Source organism: Thunnus maccoyii, chromosome 18 (assembly GCF_910596095.1).
Source record: "Thunnus maccoyii chromosome 18, fThuMac1.1, whole genome shotgun sequence".
In the NCBI taxonomy this organism is placed as follows: Eukaryota; Metazoa; Chordata; class Actinopteri; order Scombriformes; family Scombridae; genus Thunnus; species Thunnus maccoyii.
The window spans coordinates 18671154-18686362 of NC_056550.1; the positions used below are offsets into that span (position 1 = coordinate 18671154).

General features: G+C 40.8%; 1 protein-coding gene across 1 annotated transcript; it reads right to left on the reverse strand.

Annotated features, from left to right (window-relative positions):
• Positions 1-2863: 2863 nt before the first annotated feature.
• On the reverse strand, positions 2864-14001 carry LOC121883515 (myosin heavy chain, fast skeletal muscle). The gene is made up of 40 exons (XM_042391813.1): positions 13963-14001; positions 13657-13879; positions 13212-13355; positions 12965-13121; positions 12826-12853; positions 12633-12744; positions 12457-12549; positions 12313-12376; positions 12091-12189; positions 11900-12003; positions 11652-11790; positions 11427-11545; positions 11164-11313; positions 10915-11085; positions 10510-10816; positions 10029-10102; positions 9853-9940; positions 9646-9763; positions 9415-9538; positions 9180-9316; positions 8815-9070; positions 8326-8568; positions 8019-8195; positions 7753-7898; positions 7547-7637; positions 7061-7450; positions 6772-6898; positions 6570-6688; positions 5834-6030; positions 5527-5710; positions 5272-5437; positions 4969-5093; positions 4514-4822; positions 4230-4433; positions 3995-4120; positions 3737-3907; positions 3506-3610; positions 3319-3414; positions 3063-3194; positions 2864-2909 (listed from the first exon to the last, which is right to left on the reverse strand). The coding sequence occupies exons 2-40, from the start codon at positions 13858-13860 to the stop codon at positions 2892-2894; spliced, it is 5814 nt and encodes a 1937-aa protein (XP_042247747.1). The 5' UTR covers positions 13861-13879; positions 13963-14001; the 3' UTR covers positions 2864-2891.
• Between the last annotated feature and the right edge of the window lie 1208 nt (positions 14002-15209).

The window sequence follows — 15209 nt, forward strand, 5'->3', positions numbered from 1 at the left end:
ACAAAGGTTGCACGGCATGTTTAAAATGAACAGGAACCAGTCCAGAGGACAGACTGCTATTAATAACTGTGAGAAAAGATGGTCCAACAGTCTGGAAAGCCTCCTTAAAAAGGGAGGGAGGGAGGGACAGTTTCATCTGGAGAACCTGAGGGCTTCAAATGACCAACAATCTCCTGAACAAAGGGCAGGGTCACAGGCTCAAACAAGCTCCCAGCAGAGCAGGGGACAGACACTGAAGGGTCAATGGCAAGAGGTGAAATAAGTGCTCTGGTAGAAGTGACTTTGTCAGTGAAGAAGGCCTCAATTCCAACAGTCTGTGGTGCATTCAGAGCAGAGTTGATCACTTTAAACAACACACGAGGCTTGTGGCAGTTTAACAGGACAATATCAGAAAAATATTTTCTTCTAGCCTCTTTCACAGTGGATTGGTAATGACGCCAGTAATCCCACAACATTTGAAAAGACACTTGCAATTTGTCCTTTTTCCACTTTTGCTCAGGTCTACGACAATCCTACCTGACAGCACGGGTTGTTTCATTCAGCCAGGGCTCTGCCTCCGATTAAGTTTTATACTGTCTGGTCTTTAATGGAGCCGCAATGTCTGTGGCAGTTTGACAGATGTCGAGAAACCATGAGTTAAGAGCCTCTGTATCCTCATACACAGATTCAGGCATGATGCAGTTTTGACTGAAGGCATCTGAGAAGTGAGCAGCAGTGGAAGGGTTAATAACTGGACATGTGCGAGCAGCAGCGCAAGGTTTAACTGTTTGACAGCAAACAGCAGCTTCAAACAGTACAGGCATATGATCAGAGAAAAAAGCTTTACAGATCTCCAGGTTAAAAACAGGCAAACCATGAGATAAAACAAGATCAAGTGTGTGACCATGTTCATGTGTAGGTCCAAGTACAGACTGCACAAGATTAAAAGAGTCAATGATGTTTAAAAAGTCCTGACCAAAGGGTTTTCAGGGCAAAACACATGAATATTACAATCTCCAATGATAAGGACCCGGCATAATATCAGCCAAGAACACAGAAAAATCTGTTAAAAAGTCTCTGTTGTATTTAGGAGGCCAACAATTGACAGCTGAGGGTCCGGGCAGGGTGCAAGACAGGCACACCACTGGAGTGCAGAGCAGGAGGCAGGTAGCTGGAGGTCTGGTTGGGTGTTTGCGAAGACAGCTGATTAGTGGTCTGGCTGGACATCAGCAAGGACTGCCAACTGGAGGTCTGGAAGGATGTTGACAGATGTGGCCGACAGCTGAAGATCTGGCAGGGTGTTGGCTGAGACAACTGATAGCTCAGGAACAGGCTGCTGAGCAGACTGTGTGAGCTGGGAGATAGGCAGATGAGCCGGTGGAGCCAGGAAAACAGGAGGCTGCTGAAGAACAGCCACAGAAGACAGCTGCAGCTCAGAAACTGGTGACAGCTGCAGCTCAGGCTCAGTAGATTGCTGCAGCACAATGAAGGACAGGACCTGGTGACTGCTGCAGCCCAGGAGCAGGGGACTACTGCAGCTCAAGAACAGGGGAATGCTGCAGCTCAGCAGGAAGAGGGGACTGCTGCAGCTCAGCAGGAACAGGGAACCGCTGCAGCTCAACAAGAACAGGGGACATATATATATATGAGTGGTGTGTATGAGGCCGCAAAGGAAGGAACTAAATGCAGACTATAGAGGTAGGACAGGAGCAGTTCAGTGAGTTTATTGTGAGTAAGTGAAGATACAAAAGCTTAAAGACATGGGTGGCAGGTCCAAACTCTCCAAACAGCAGTGGTATTAAATCCACATAATTGCAGGGATGAGATATGGAAAAGTTAAGCCAGGCAGGCAAACAGGTGCAGAAATGGTGCAGGCCCAGGTTACCAAAAACAACAGCTTGAGAGCACTGACAAAAAGCAACATGACAACAACAAAGATCTGACAAAGGAACAAAGGATCTGGGCCAGTACATGAATTGAGTGACTGCAGGTGAGGAGTGAGCGTAGTAGGCCAGGTAACAGCAGGGGAAATGGGGAAAAGAGGGCATCTGATGGGCAGCTTGAGGACAACAGGTCTGGGGAGTTGGAGGAAAAAACATGGCCTGGGAGAGTTGAGTAGGGAGTGGAGACAGAGACAGAGAGTAATGCAGAGGGCTGGGGATGAGAGACTGTGGCTGCAGAGAGGGACTGAGGTGCAGATTGTGATAGATCTTAATTAAAACAAATAAATAAATAAATTTTCCCCCAAAAAACATAATTCATGTAGGTGAAGGTTCAGACAAATGGGGGGGAATGAAAGGGCTCGGCTCTACATAATGACCAGGTAAGAGACACATCAAACACAATCTGTATCCTTAAATACAATCTTTAACTCTATGTTATATAGAATACTGAACATGTTTTTGTTAATTACATGGTGAAAAAGCTCACTATCCATTGCTTTGGATAATTGACATGATAATGGGAATTAATTGTGGCTCTGAAAGTTATATTTTGCCTATTATGCTGTATTTATGCCTCTTAAATTCTGACTCTATGAAATGTGAAGGTGTCTTTTAAGCTTGAAACTGACACTGCTATCACTCTTCCAAAAAGTGATGCTAAGCGGAAGACGGTGTCAATTTACCGGACATTACCATTTCGGTATGACTCATGTTAATGTTGAACTGAAAGACCTCCCCATCCAACCAACTAGGTAAGAGGTGTACTGCCACAAGTTAAACCTTCCTACTGTGTTGAACACTGTGTGCTCAAGTGTGACTTACAGAGAAACTAGAGAGTAAATAATACAGACTAAATATGATTAAATTATGAGGAAAAAAACTTTATTGAATGAATACATTGTAAGAAGACAATTCAACAGCTAGTTCATATTTTATGAACTCTGTCGAAAGGTACCAAAAGGATGTCTCTTATTCAGCAACATCAGACTAGAAAGAAAACAAGAAAAAAAAATCAGCATGTATTCTTACAATTTAAAAAAAAATGGTATAAAAATATTAAGCTCATAAATGAACATAATTAACTCCATTAAATTAAGATGCCCATGTAATAATATATTTAAAATATTATCACTTGGTTACCTTTCCATGATCACGGCTCTTGGCTCTCAGCTTGTTGACCTGGGACTCAGCGATGTCAGCGCGCTCCTGAGCTTCCTCCAGCTCATGCTGGACCTTCCTGAACCTGGACATGTGAGTGTTGGCCTGCTCCTCCTGTTAAGAGTTTGGAGTTGAAGTATGTCATATTTTTTAATATTACATCATATTAGTATGCTTTCTTTCTGTTATTGATTTGTGCTACATTCCTATATGAAAAATTACAAAACATTTGACTCACAGCCTCCTCAGCCTGTCTCTTGTAAGCCTTCACTTTGAGCTGCAGCTTATCAACCAGATTCTGAAGTCTATGCACATTCTTCTTGTCTTCCTCAGTCTATGCAAAAAAAGAGTGTTATTGATGGAGTAAAGAAAGAAAATTATGAAATTAAGACATCAGGATAGTTTTTAGTTATATCAGAAATTACCTGGTAAGTCAACTCCTTCACTCTCCTCTCATATTTGCGGACTCCCTTAACAGCATCAGCGCCACGTTTCTGCTCGGCTTCAACTTCAGATTCCAGTTCACGGACCTGTAATGCAATGTTGCACAGTTTATCAAAACCTTGTAGAGGAATTTTAGTAGTGAGGAAGTTTTAATTTATTCCACATATTGAAAGTGAGATTAATATCCTGAAGCGAATATATTATGAGCATACCCTTGACTCCAGTTTCTGGAGCTGCTTCTTGCCGCCCTTCATGGCGAGGTTCTCAGCCTCATCCAGACGGTGCTGCAGGTCCTTGACTGTGACCTCCAGGTTCTTCTTCATCCTCTCCAGGTGAGCACTGGTGTCCTGCTCCTTCTTCAGCTCCTCGGCCATCATGGCAGCCTGAAATGATGGGCATCAAGCATGAACAAGTATTCGGTGAGGTGAAGTTGAACTTTATAAAAGGAAGACTCATAAACATAAACTCACATCAGTGATAGCCTTTTTGGCTTTCTCCTCAGCATTTCTTGATTCCTGAACAGCATCATCCACTTCACCTTGAACCTGCACAAGGTCAGACTCCAGCTTCTTCTTGGTGTTCAGAAGACTGGTGTTCTGGATATTAAAAAAGTTACATTTAATTGAAATTTGTTATGTATAACAAAGTCTGTATATATAGTCTAGTCATTCTGTAGAAAGACATTCTGAATTATTGAACATAAACCTGAGAGTGAAGCAGTCCAACACGTTCACTAGCATCAACCAACTCCTGTTCAGCCACTTTGCGTCCTCTCTCTGTCTGCTCCAGAGCGGCTCTCAGCTCCTCAATCTCAGCCACCATCAGGCAATTTCTGCGCTCCACCATGGCAACCTGCTCCTTCATGTCTTCCTGTCCTCTGACAGCATCATCAAGGTGCAGTTGGGCATCCTGACAATATGTGGAGAAAAAAAGAGTTAACTTCCTTTGCTCTTCAACATTTGTTTATCCATTGATCAGACAAAGCTCACCTTGAGCTGTCCCTGGACATTCCTCAGTTGTTTCTGGGATTCAGAAGCCTGCCTGTTGGCATGGCTCAGCTGAATCTCCATCTCATTCAGGTCTCCCTCCATCTTCTTCTTGACTCTCAGGGCATCATTCCTGCTCCTGACCTCAGCATCGAGAGTGCTCTGCATGGAGTCAATCACCCTCTGGCTGTTCCTCTTGATCTGCTCCATCTCCTCGTCCTTTTCTGCAAGTTTCCTGTCAACCTCACCTTTGACCTGGTTAAGCTCAAGCTGAATACGGAGAATCTTGGATTCCTCATGCTCCAGTGTGCCCTAAATGAAAAAATTGAACATGTACCTAAACGTTACCAGTCTTTCGCAGGAAAATTACAGAAAAAATCAAATGAATACATGCCATTACATAAATACTTTTGTATTTTATCCAATAAGTTGTCTAATATTGTAATTTAGATTTTTACCTCTGCTTCCTCCAGTGCTGACTGAATTTCAATCTTCTCGGTCTCCACAGTCTTCTTGGCTTTCTCCAGCTCATGGATGCTCTTTCCGGTCTCACCAATCTGTTCAGTCAGGTCTGAGATCTCCTCTGTAGTACACCAAAAGCCAAAATCCAGTTAAGAGAAACTTAAAATATGCTGTATACATTATACCTAGAAAATTAGGTTTTAACACCACAAAACCTCATGACCTACACCTATAGAGGTCAAGGAAAAAGCCTTACTGTCACTATAACAGTTACATAAAATATTGTGGGATTGACATACGCTGCAGGTTCTTGTTCTCTCTCTTCATGGTCTCCAGGTGATCCAGAGTCTCCTCGTAAGAGTTCTTCATCTTGAACAGTTCAGTGCTGAGAGAGCGAGCCTCCTTCTGGGCTCCTTCAAGCTCTGCCTGGCTCTCCTCATGTTTCTGTTTCCATTCTGCAAGGACCTAGAATGATATAGATGAATAACATTGATTAATTTAGTAAGAGAGATTTGTTTTTCACTCAAATCAGTGTGGTTTTGATTTCCTCTTACCTTATCAAAGTTCCTCTGTTTCTTGTCAAGGTTTGCAGCCAGAGCATTAGCTCTCTCTACATCAATCATGAGGTCCTCCACCTCACCCTGTAGCCTCTGCTTGGTCTTCTCCAAAGAGGCACACTTTGAGTTCACGGCCTCAATGGACTCCTCAGCATCCTGCAGACGCTGGGCAAGCTTTTTCCTGTAGTGAAGAAGTATTGGTTGTGTTTGTGTACTTAATTGCAAATTCATAGCAAAATATCTGGAATGTGTAACTGGACTTGAATTGATAGCTATTTTAAACTCTGAAAAGGTAGTGACGTACTTGGCCTCTTCCAGCTCCTCAGTGCGCTGGATAGCATCAGTCTCATATTTGGTTCTCCACTGAGCCACTTCGCTGTTAGCCTTGGACATTCCACGCTGCAGCTCAGCTTTAGCCTCTTGCTCCTCCTCAAACTGCTCTCTGAGCAGTTCACAGTCATGGCGGGCTGACTGAACACCATGGGCCAGGGCATTCTTGGCCTGATGAAAATGGCAAGAGGCATTTTAATTGATCTATTAAGTATATAAATATTATCTAAATCTTGTTTAAATACATAATTTGTCATGGTGGAAAATGTTAACTGAGTCATTTTTCATCAGTCAGTTTTGGATAATTTACTTGAACGTATATCAGATTCGCAATTTAGTGTAGTATGTGAGACTTAGAATCCAGGAATTCAGGTGGAAGGTGCTTGGATGTGGAAGGAGAAGCTGGTGTGTTAGAGGGAGGTGCTTAAGTCATAAAAGACAAGACTGATCAGTTAAATGGTAATATGGAAATTAAGCATATGTTTGAATTTCTCTCTCAAGCTCTTTTTTTGCTTTCTAACATGGTCGGATGACATGTTACATGAACTTTTTTTTTCATGCATAACAGGCAGGAGATCTGGTGGTTTAGTAGTAAGTGCTAGGTGAATGTGGAGAAACGGATGACTGACTACATTTGAAAAGGAGGACTCAATTCACCCCTTAAAAGCTAATAAAAGTACAATGTATAGTAACATGTAAACTTGTTATACCTTCACTTCCTCTTCAATGTGTCTCTTCAACTCCTCAATTTGCTGAGTGTAAGCCTGCTTGCCTCTGGTCAGCTGGGAAACAAGAGCGTCTTTCTCCTCAATCTGGCGGGAATACTCACCTGAATGATAAAAAGTAAATGTGTTATTCATCAAAATGATCATTATTGGTTTTTATAAGTACTTTTTATCACAAGTGACTCACCATTCTCTGTCTGCAGTCTTGCCCTCTGTGCATTTATGTCATTCAGCTGGCGCACATTCTCATCATTTTTGGCCTTCAGCTCACTAAGCTGGTCCTCAAGAGTTCTGCACATTTTTTCCAAGTTGCCCTATCAAAAACAAAACATGATGTATTTAAAAACATTTACATGAACAAAGCAAATGTTGAGCATTTATCTAAGTTGAAAGCTACTGCCATATTTATCCATTATAGTTAATATTTCTAAGCATAACAAAAAGGCAAATATTTCAGTTATAAACAAAATACTCACTTTGGATTTAGCAACAGCCTCCATGTTGCTGGAGAGGTCATCAATCTCCATCTTGTACTCACTCTTCTCCTTCTCAAGCTTCTGTTTGACACGCTGGAGGTTGTCAATCTGCTCTCCCAGCTCTGCAACACTGTCGGCTTGCTTCTTGCGGAGAGCTGATGCGGTAGCTTCATGCTGCAGGGTTGACTCTTCAAGGTCACGGCGCAGCTTCTGGAACTCAGCCTCACGCTTCTTGTTCATCTCAATCTGAGCGGCTGTTGCTCCACCAGCTTCCTCAAGCCTCTCACTGATCTCCTCAAGTTCCCTGGAGAGGTCAGCCCTCTGCTTCTCCACCTTAGCCCGAGCAGCCCGCTCAGCCTCAATTTCTTCTTCCAGCTCCTCAATACGTGCCTAAGTTTGATGATAGTAATATCAAGAAGGCTTGTTGACTGGAACATACTGTAAAACAGTTTTTTTTCACTCTGAGTATTCATGTCCAGTACGAACCTGCAGTTCCTTGATCTTCTTCTGAAGTTGAGCACCAAGAGACTGTTCATCCTCAATCTTGCTGAGCAGCTGGCTGGTCTCAAACTCCTTCCTAGAAGAGGAAAAAACAGTTATTGCTGTTAAAGTTTTAGTTTTGACTCAGGGTCATTGTGTTGCATTATGGCAATAGTTCAATGTAAGGGTTAAAGATGAAAAAGAAAACTTACTTCTTGATTTTCTCCTCAGATTGCTGCTTGTCATTCTCCAGATCCATTATGGATTCCTGGGCCAGTTTCAGATCTCCCTCAAGCTTCCTCTTGGCTCTCTCAAGATCCATACGGAGCTTCTTCTCTTGCTCCAGTGATCCCTCAAGCTTTTGAGATAATATTATGATGTTGACATGAAATAATGCTTTGATTTTTTATCATGGAATGTCAATTCTAACACACAAGCTAACAATACAAACATGTTATTAAAAGCAAGGTTTTCTCACATCGTCCACTTGCTGTTCCAGCTTTGTCTTGGCCTTGGTCAGAGTGTTGACTTTGTCCTCCTCTGCCTGGAGATCGTCCAGTGTTTGCTGGTGAGCCTCTTGGAGGGCTTTCTTCTCCTTGGTTAACTTGGCAACAGACTCATCTTGAGATGCCATCTCCTCTGTCAGGTTTTTCACCTGAAAGTGTCAGGCAAGGTGCGTTATTTCCATCACTTTATATGTTTGAAAGGTAATTTCATATACTTTCTCTTTATTTATTTATTTATTTATTTATTTTTTATAAATATAGGTTTAAAATGATTCCAACCTTGTTTTCAGTTGCATGTTTCTCCTTCTCCACTTTAGCCAAGGTGAGCTCCAAGTCATCAATATCTTTCTTCAGCTCAGAGCATTCATCCTCCAGCTTCCTCTTCTTGCCAGTCAGCTCAGCATTGATTTCCTCTTCATCTTCCAGTCTCTCAGCTGTCTCTTTGAGTTTGGCCTCGAGTTGGATCTTGCTCTTAATCAGACCTTCACACCTTTCCTCAGCATCTGAGAGGTTCTCAACTTCCTACAGTTTATTTTGAACATGCAGTAAGTTAATAAGTTAGGTATTCTCTGAATGTACCTGAATATTTTCAGGATACTAAAAAATAATTATATATTTTTAATATATTCATTAATATTTGTCAATCTACATGTTTTGGTCAGGCACATCGAAGGTGACCAGAAGAGTATCTGGCCTCTTTAAATTTCAAATAGATGAAAATGTTAGCAACAGTATTCAATTAGTGTAGTGTGGATGTATCCTACTTACAGAAGCCACTTGCAGTTGCAGGTCATTCTTTTCCTGCAGCAGGGAAACCATCTTCTCCTCCAGCTCCTTCTTCTTGGCCAGGGCAGCAGCCAGATCTGTTTTCATCTTCTCATAGTTCTCCTTCATGTTCATCAGCTCCTTCTCAGTCTCAGCACTCTTCAGAAGAGGCTTGATCTTGAAGTACAGTTTCAGCCATGGCCAATTTTTCACATTCATGAATGAACGGATATTATACTGGATAGAATAGATGGATTCTCTGGAAAATTAATATAAAGTGTCATTTTTACTGTAATGTGATTTAATAAAAACAGCTGTAATCTATTTTATTGGTCAGGACATTTCAGTGTACTATATGATAATCCTACCTCCTCTCCATCATCTTAACAAACTCCCTCCTCATGACATATCCTCTGCAGAGAGCCTGAGTCATGGTCACCAGAGCAGCCAGTTTCTCATCTCTCATCTCCTCCAGCAGACCCAGCAGACCAGCTTTAAAGAACACCTGTGTGGTTGTTTGAAGGAACTCAGTCATCGGCACAAATTGGTACAAAAAGACATATGTACATGGCATATCTATTGATATTGTTGATAGAAATTAACCTTAGTGTGCCCAAATTTGTACTGAGTGTGATCCACATCAATGGAGCCTAGCAGCTTCTCTGAAGCTTTCTTGTTGTCAATGAACTGTCCCTCAGGGATGACGCTGGCATTCAATACTTTGTATCTACAAGAGAAAATTATGTTGTTACTTACAATAACAACACATCTTGGCCGGCTGTTTAAACTCAGCTGAAATTTAACTTGACTTGCTTATATTAAAAATTACATTACCTCTGCTTGAAGTCACCGTAGAGGATTCTGCTGGGGAAGCCCTTTCTGCAGATTCTGATGCCTTCCAGCACACCATTACACCTCAGCTGATGGATGACCAAGAAGTTCTCCATAAGACCTGAAAGTTGCAAACTCATACTGTTTCAAATATTTCTTTTAATCACTATGTCACATTTAGTGTGCAAAGCTGGGCTATGTGCTTCTAACCTGGGGTCTTTGATTCATTAGGAATCAGGCAACGGACAAAATGAGGGTGAGTGCTCCTCAAGTTGGTCATCAGCTTGCCCAAGTTCTCCTGTGGGTCAACAACACAAGATAAATGGTCAAAAGTATTTCAAGATGTGGCTTTTAATTGGTATCCAAAAATATGAAACAATACATACCCTGAAAAGAGCAGACACAGTCTGGAAGGAACCACCCTTCTTCTTTCCACCCTTTTTGCCGCCACCAGCAGCCTCTGTTTTCACAAAAATTTAATTTAATCAATGGTACTAAATTGATCACTTTGTGGAATCTCTTTTCTTCTGTATGGAAGGGTATTTTTTGATTAAGTACCATGCATGAATATACTACGACAGAATAGTCATCAGCGTTATACTAGGCCTGAACCAAGTGTAACAGACACAGTTTCTTCTACAAACTTACAGCAAACTTACATCATAAATTGCTACTGATTATCTGCTAATAGCCAATATCAAATGCGCAACCTCAACGACGTATTTCACTTTCTTGTGCAATTAGTAGTAGAAAATAGTTCTGAAAATTGTGTTCAAGAAATGTAAGTTGTTTCTGACACCACAGAAAAAACATATTGTTTGTATTGATACTCAGTTTCTGATCACTCTGATCAATCTAATTTCTCACCATCAGCTGCACCGTGGGTTGCATACAGGAAGGCCAGAAGTTTGTTTGAGGCCTTCTGGTAGAGCTGGACAACTGAGTCATTCAGGGGGTCCTTGTTCTTGTCCAACCAGCCACTGATATTGTAGTCCACTGTACCAGCGTAGTGAACCAGAGAGAAGTGAGCCTCAGGCTTGCCCTTTGCAGGTTTTGGCTTCTCAAAGGCCTTGGTCTTTCCAAGATGCTGATCATGCAGCTTGTTCTTGAAAGTTGTGTCAGAGGCCTTGGGGAACATGCACTCCTCTTCAAGGATGGAGAAGATGCCCATTGGCTGAGGAAGAAAATAGATTTCATGGTAAAAATTTAAACCGTGGAAGCAAACATTTGCACATGAATCAAGAAATCACTTTGACCTGATTGACTACTTACCTTCTCAATAAGCTCAATGCAGGCAGCCAAGTCCATACCAAAGTCAATGAATTCCCATTGAATTCCTTCTTTCTTGTACTCCTCTTGCTCCAGGACAAACATGTGGTGGTTGAAGAACTGTTGCAGTTTCTCATTGGTGAAGTTGATGCAGAGTTGCTCCAAGCTGTTGAACTGCAATTACATGAATGTATTCAATTGCATGTCAAAATATTGTTGATCTTTGAATTGCTCTTCTTTTCAGCTACTCACATCAAAGATCTCAAATCCAGCGATATCCAACACTCCAATGAAGTATTGTCTTGGCTGCTTTGTGTCCAGCATTTCATTGATACGGATGACCATCCACAAGAACATTTTCTCATAGATAGACTTGCACAGAGCACTGACAGCATTGTTGACCTAGAAAAAAACATTTTAGAATGAGGATTTTTCAGAATCATATTTCATGTCAAAATGCAAATATTGCCCTTTTATTTCTTTTTTTTTCAAACATTAAATTTTGTTTATCTTACCTGTGGCACAGTCTGACCTTTGGTCACCATCTCATTTCCGACCTTGACCCTGGGGTAGCACAGAGCTTTCAACATATCAGCTGAGTTCAGGCCCAGAAGGTAGGCGATTTTATCAGCCACTGATGGAAAAACAAACCTTTAGTTATCTGTGAACTGAAACATGTTTAGAAATATGTTACATACTAACCCTTGGTAGATTTCCTAAAAGATATCTATCAGAATTACCCTCAGTGCCATCAGGTTCAGCCTGCTCCTCACGCTGCTTCTGTTTGAAATGCATGTTGCCATGATGCATCACAGCACCAGTCAGCTTGTAGATGCCCATCTTCTCCTCAGCAGTGAAACCCAAGATGTCAATAGCAGTCTACATTGTACATGAGGTAATGTTATTGGTATTTGAAACATTTCCCCAGTTATCTTAAGCATGCAATATCTATTTAACTAAAATATTTTTTTCTTTTTTTGTTTTTTACATCTGTTGCAATGAACTCCTCCACATCATTGATGCTTTTGACAGTGATTTCACCCTGACTGATCATTGGGTAGTCATAGGGGTTGGTGGTGATCAGAAGACCCTCTAGAGCAGAGTAAAAACACATATTATTGTTTAGTGTTGTCTCTGGTATTGTTTCAGTTTCAATTTCAATTTTGCAAAGTAACATACCCAGGAGCTCAGGCTTGTGGCCAGTCATCAGCTGATAGAAGATGTGGTAGCTCCTCTCAGCAGACAACTGGAAGGTTACACGGGACTTCTCCAGCAGATCTAAGAAAAACAAATTTAACCAGACACTGTGAGATTACTCTATTACATTTTAATACTATTACTTTATTAAAGCCCAGATTATAGCCCAGATGAGTCTTGAGTCATACCATGGTTGAAACTTACATGTTTCAATATCAGCTGAAGCCAGCTTTCCAGAAGAGCCAAAATGGATTCTGATGAATTTACCCTAGAGAACCAGATCATTGATAACATCAATTTTTGTAATTAAGCAACAAAATACCTTGACATGTTCCCTGGATTACTTACAAAACGAGAGGAGTTGTCATTCCTCACAGTCTTGGCATTACCATAGGACTCCAGCAGAGGGTTGGCTGCCACAATTTGGTCCTCAAGGGAGCCCTGCAAGAGAGGATTTGAGTTACATAAACATTCAAATTAACTCTCCTCTTAAACTTAAGTTTTATCTTAAACAACCAATTTACCTGCATCTTGCCAGGTGTTGGCTCAGACTTCTTGGCTCCAATAGCTGCAATTGTTGCAAAGTACTGGATGACACGCTTGGTGTTGACAGTCTTTCCTGCACCGGATTCTCCACTGGGGTATAAGAGACACATGTCAAGAATCTGCTTTATCGTTATTATATGATTTAGCGTTACAGTTTCTGGTTATACTTACGTAATCAGGATAGACTGGTTCTCACGATCTGAAATGCAAACGTAGACATTTCACATGAATTCTGGTTTTGTAATTCCTTCAGTAAGCTTATGTTTAAGTTCAATTCTACACAATTTAACACTGCTAACTTTGACCTTACCTGTGTGCATGAACTGATAGGCATTATCAGAGATGGAGAAGATGTGAGGTGGTGCCTCAATCCTCTTCTTGCCTCTGTATCCTCCCACAACTACAGCATCATACACTGGAAGCCATTTGTAGGGATTCACAACAACGCAAAACAGTCCAGAGTAGGTCTGTAATAGCACAAATAGAAAATAAACATAGTGTTAACATTTAGATATGCAGATATAAATGCACATCACATTAGTAAAGTGGGAACTCACATAGATCATCCATGAGGCATAACGCTCTTTGAGGTTATACAACACACAGGGCTCGTTGAGGTGGGTCATCATGGCCATGTCCTCAATTTTATCAAACTTTGGAGGGTTCCTGGGATGGATGTCATCTTCTTTCACAGTGACTGTCTGAATATGAAATACAGTTAAAATGTTTTTACGAAGTTTCACAGTGAGTGTCTGAAGAGATACAGTAAAAATGTTTTTACTATGATTTCTTTTTCTTCAAATTTAGAGTTATTCAGATGGATGTATGGATGTCCTTGTTAACCACTGTGTCAGTATGAATTTAAAACCGCTAAATGTTTTACTAAGATATAGATTTAAATAAATATTAATGGAAAGAATGGCATCCTCCTACATAGAAAGGGTCTTCAATGGAAATAGATGGGAAAATGTTGTTAGAAAAGTAAAATAATGAATTGCCTACCTTTCCAGTGTCTGTGTCAACTGTGGCTTTGCCACCCTCTTTCTTCACAAGTTTACCCTTGAGATACATCTCAGCCGGATCAGCCACAAAGTAGGCGGTTTTGGCATCAAAAGGAGCGGTTTGTGCTTCAATCCTCTCCCTCTCTGGTTTCCGGAGGTAGATGGCCGCCGGGCCATAGCACTCCATCTCCGCGTCTGTGCTCATGGTGGCACTTTAGTGGAGACTGAAAAAATAGAGTTAAAATATCAGCATGATGTCTTAATGGTGTTGTATCCATCTGATGTTGGAGATTTTGACATCTTTTACCTCAGCTGGTTCCAAAAAATGATGAGTGGTAGAGTATCTGGTGGAGTCTCAAGATGCTATAAAAAAGATGATTAAACATGAGTACAATAACTTTTTCAGTTTGGTTTTCTCATTTTAAATCTTCCTTGCAGAAAGTCAGTTTGAGAGTAGTCGAGCGTAAAGGTGGTAAAACTTATTCAGACTTAACTAACAAGTGCTGTATTGAGTTAAATAATCAAAGTTCAGTACTCTCCCATCCCCTCAACTTCCATCCGCAATCATGGAAATAGTACTGCTCTTAATGATCACTTAGTATACAGTATGTGTTGAGACAGGATGACAATATGCTTAGTAATTAACAACACATTAACTTTACCAATTGATCAATAGGAATTCAAACTACACAGTCACACATCACACATCACAGTCGATACACTCACCTGTGTTGGGTGCCTACCAGTTCATGCAGACGTCCAGGGCTGCCTCTTTTATAGAGGGTGGGAGTGCTTGGTCAGCTGTAGTCTCTCACTCAGTTTGGTCATGGCCTCATCCTGTTTCTTATTTTGTGGCAGTGATGTTTATGCAGCTTGTAAGCTTTTTTGTTTGTAACTAGAATTTGAAAAATACATAATGCAGTTTGACCAATTGATTTGATTTGATAGCAAATGTGAATGTGACATATATGATGTGGGTGTTTAAATATTGAATATACTAATTTTATATTTTAAAATTTAATATTACCAGTAGAATGGGCTACATTGTTAATAAACTCTATCTATTTCAATTATACTGGAGCAAATACCTTTCTCACTGCTATTTTAATGTAGAGTATATGGGAAAGACTGTCAGACATGCACACATACTTAAGTAAGACTTCAGTAAACCAAATAGGACTTAAGGGTCTGCATATTCATTTCTGTCCTAGATTAACTCAGTGAGTTACAAACCTGCTATTATAAATGTTGGTCCACTACTGCCTCCAAGTGCAGGTATGGAACTATGGCCACATTTTCATTATTCGTTAAATAGTGCAGAATGTGGTTTGTGCACAATTCCAATAAATGTAGTTCTTGATTTAAAGGACATGACAGTTGAAACATGTAGTTAACATCAACAATTAGTTTTTTTTTTAATTCATGGAAAGCTTTGGGGTTGGTTTTGGAAACTCATCCAGATTCCATCAGTATTCAGTTGCAGGACACTTGCGTATTCAAGATCTTTGAAAGTTAACCCCTAAACGACACTAACATAAGACAGTTGTCAACACA

Excerpts from the sequence above, each read along its gene's own strand:
- LOC121883515 (XM_042391813.1), bottom strand. The coding sequence starts at position 13,860 with ATGAGCACAGACGCGGAGATGGAGTGCTATGGCCCGGCGGCCATCTAC. Across the intron at positions 12,004-12,090 it reads CCACAAGCCTGAGCTCCTGG|AGGGTCTTCTGATCACCACC; the intron begins GTATGTTACTTT and ends ACTCTGCTCTAG. Across the intron at positions 11,086-11,163 it reads CTGGATTTGAGATCTTTGAT|TTCAACAGCTTGGAGCAACT; the intron begins GTGAGTAGCTGA and ends ATGTAATTGCAG.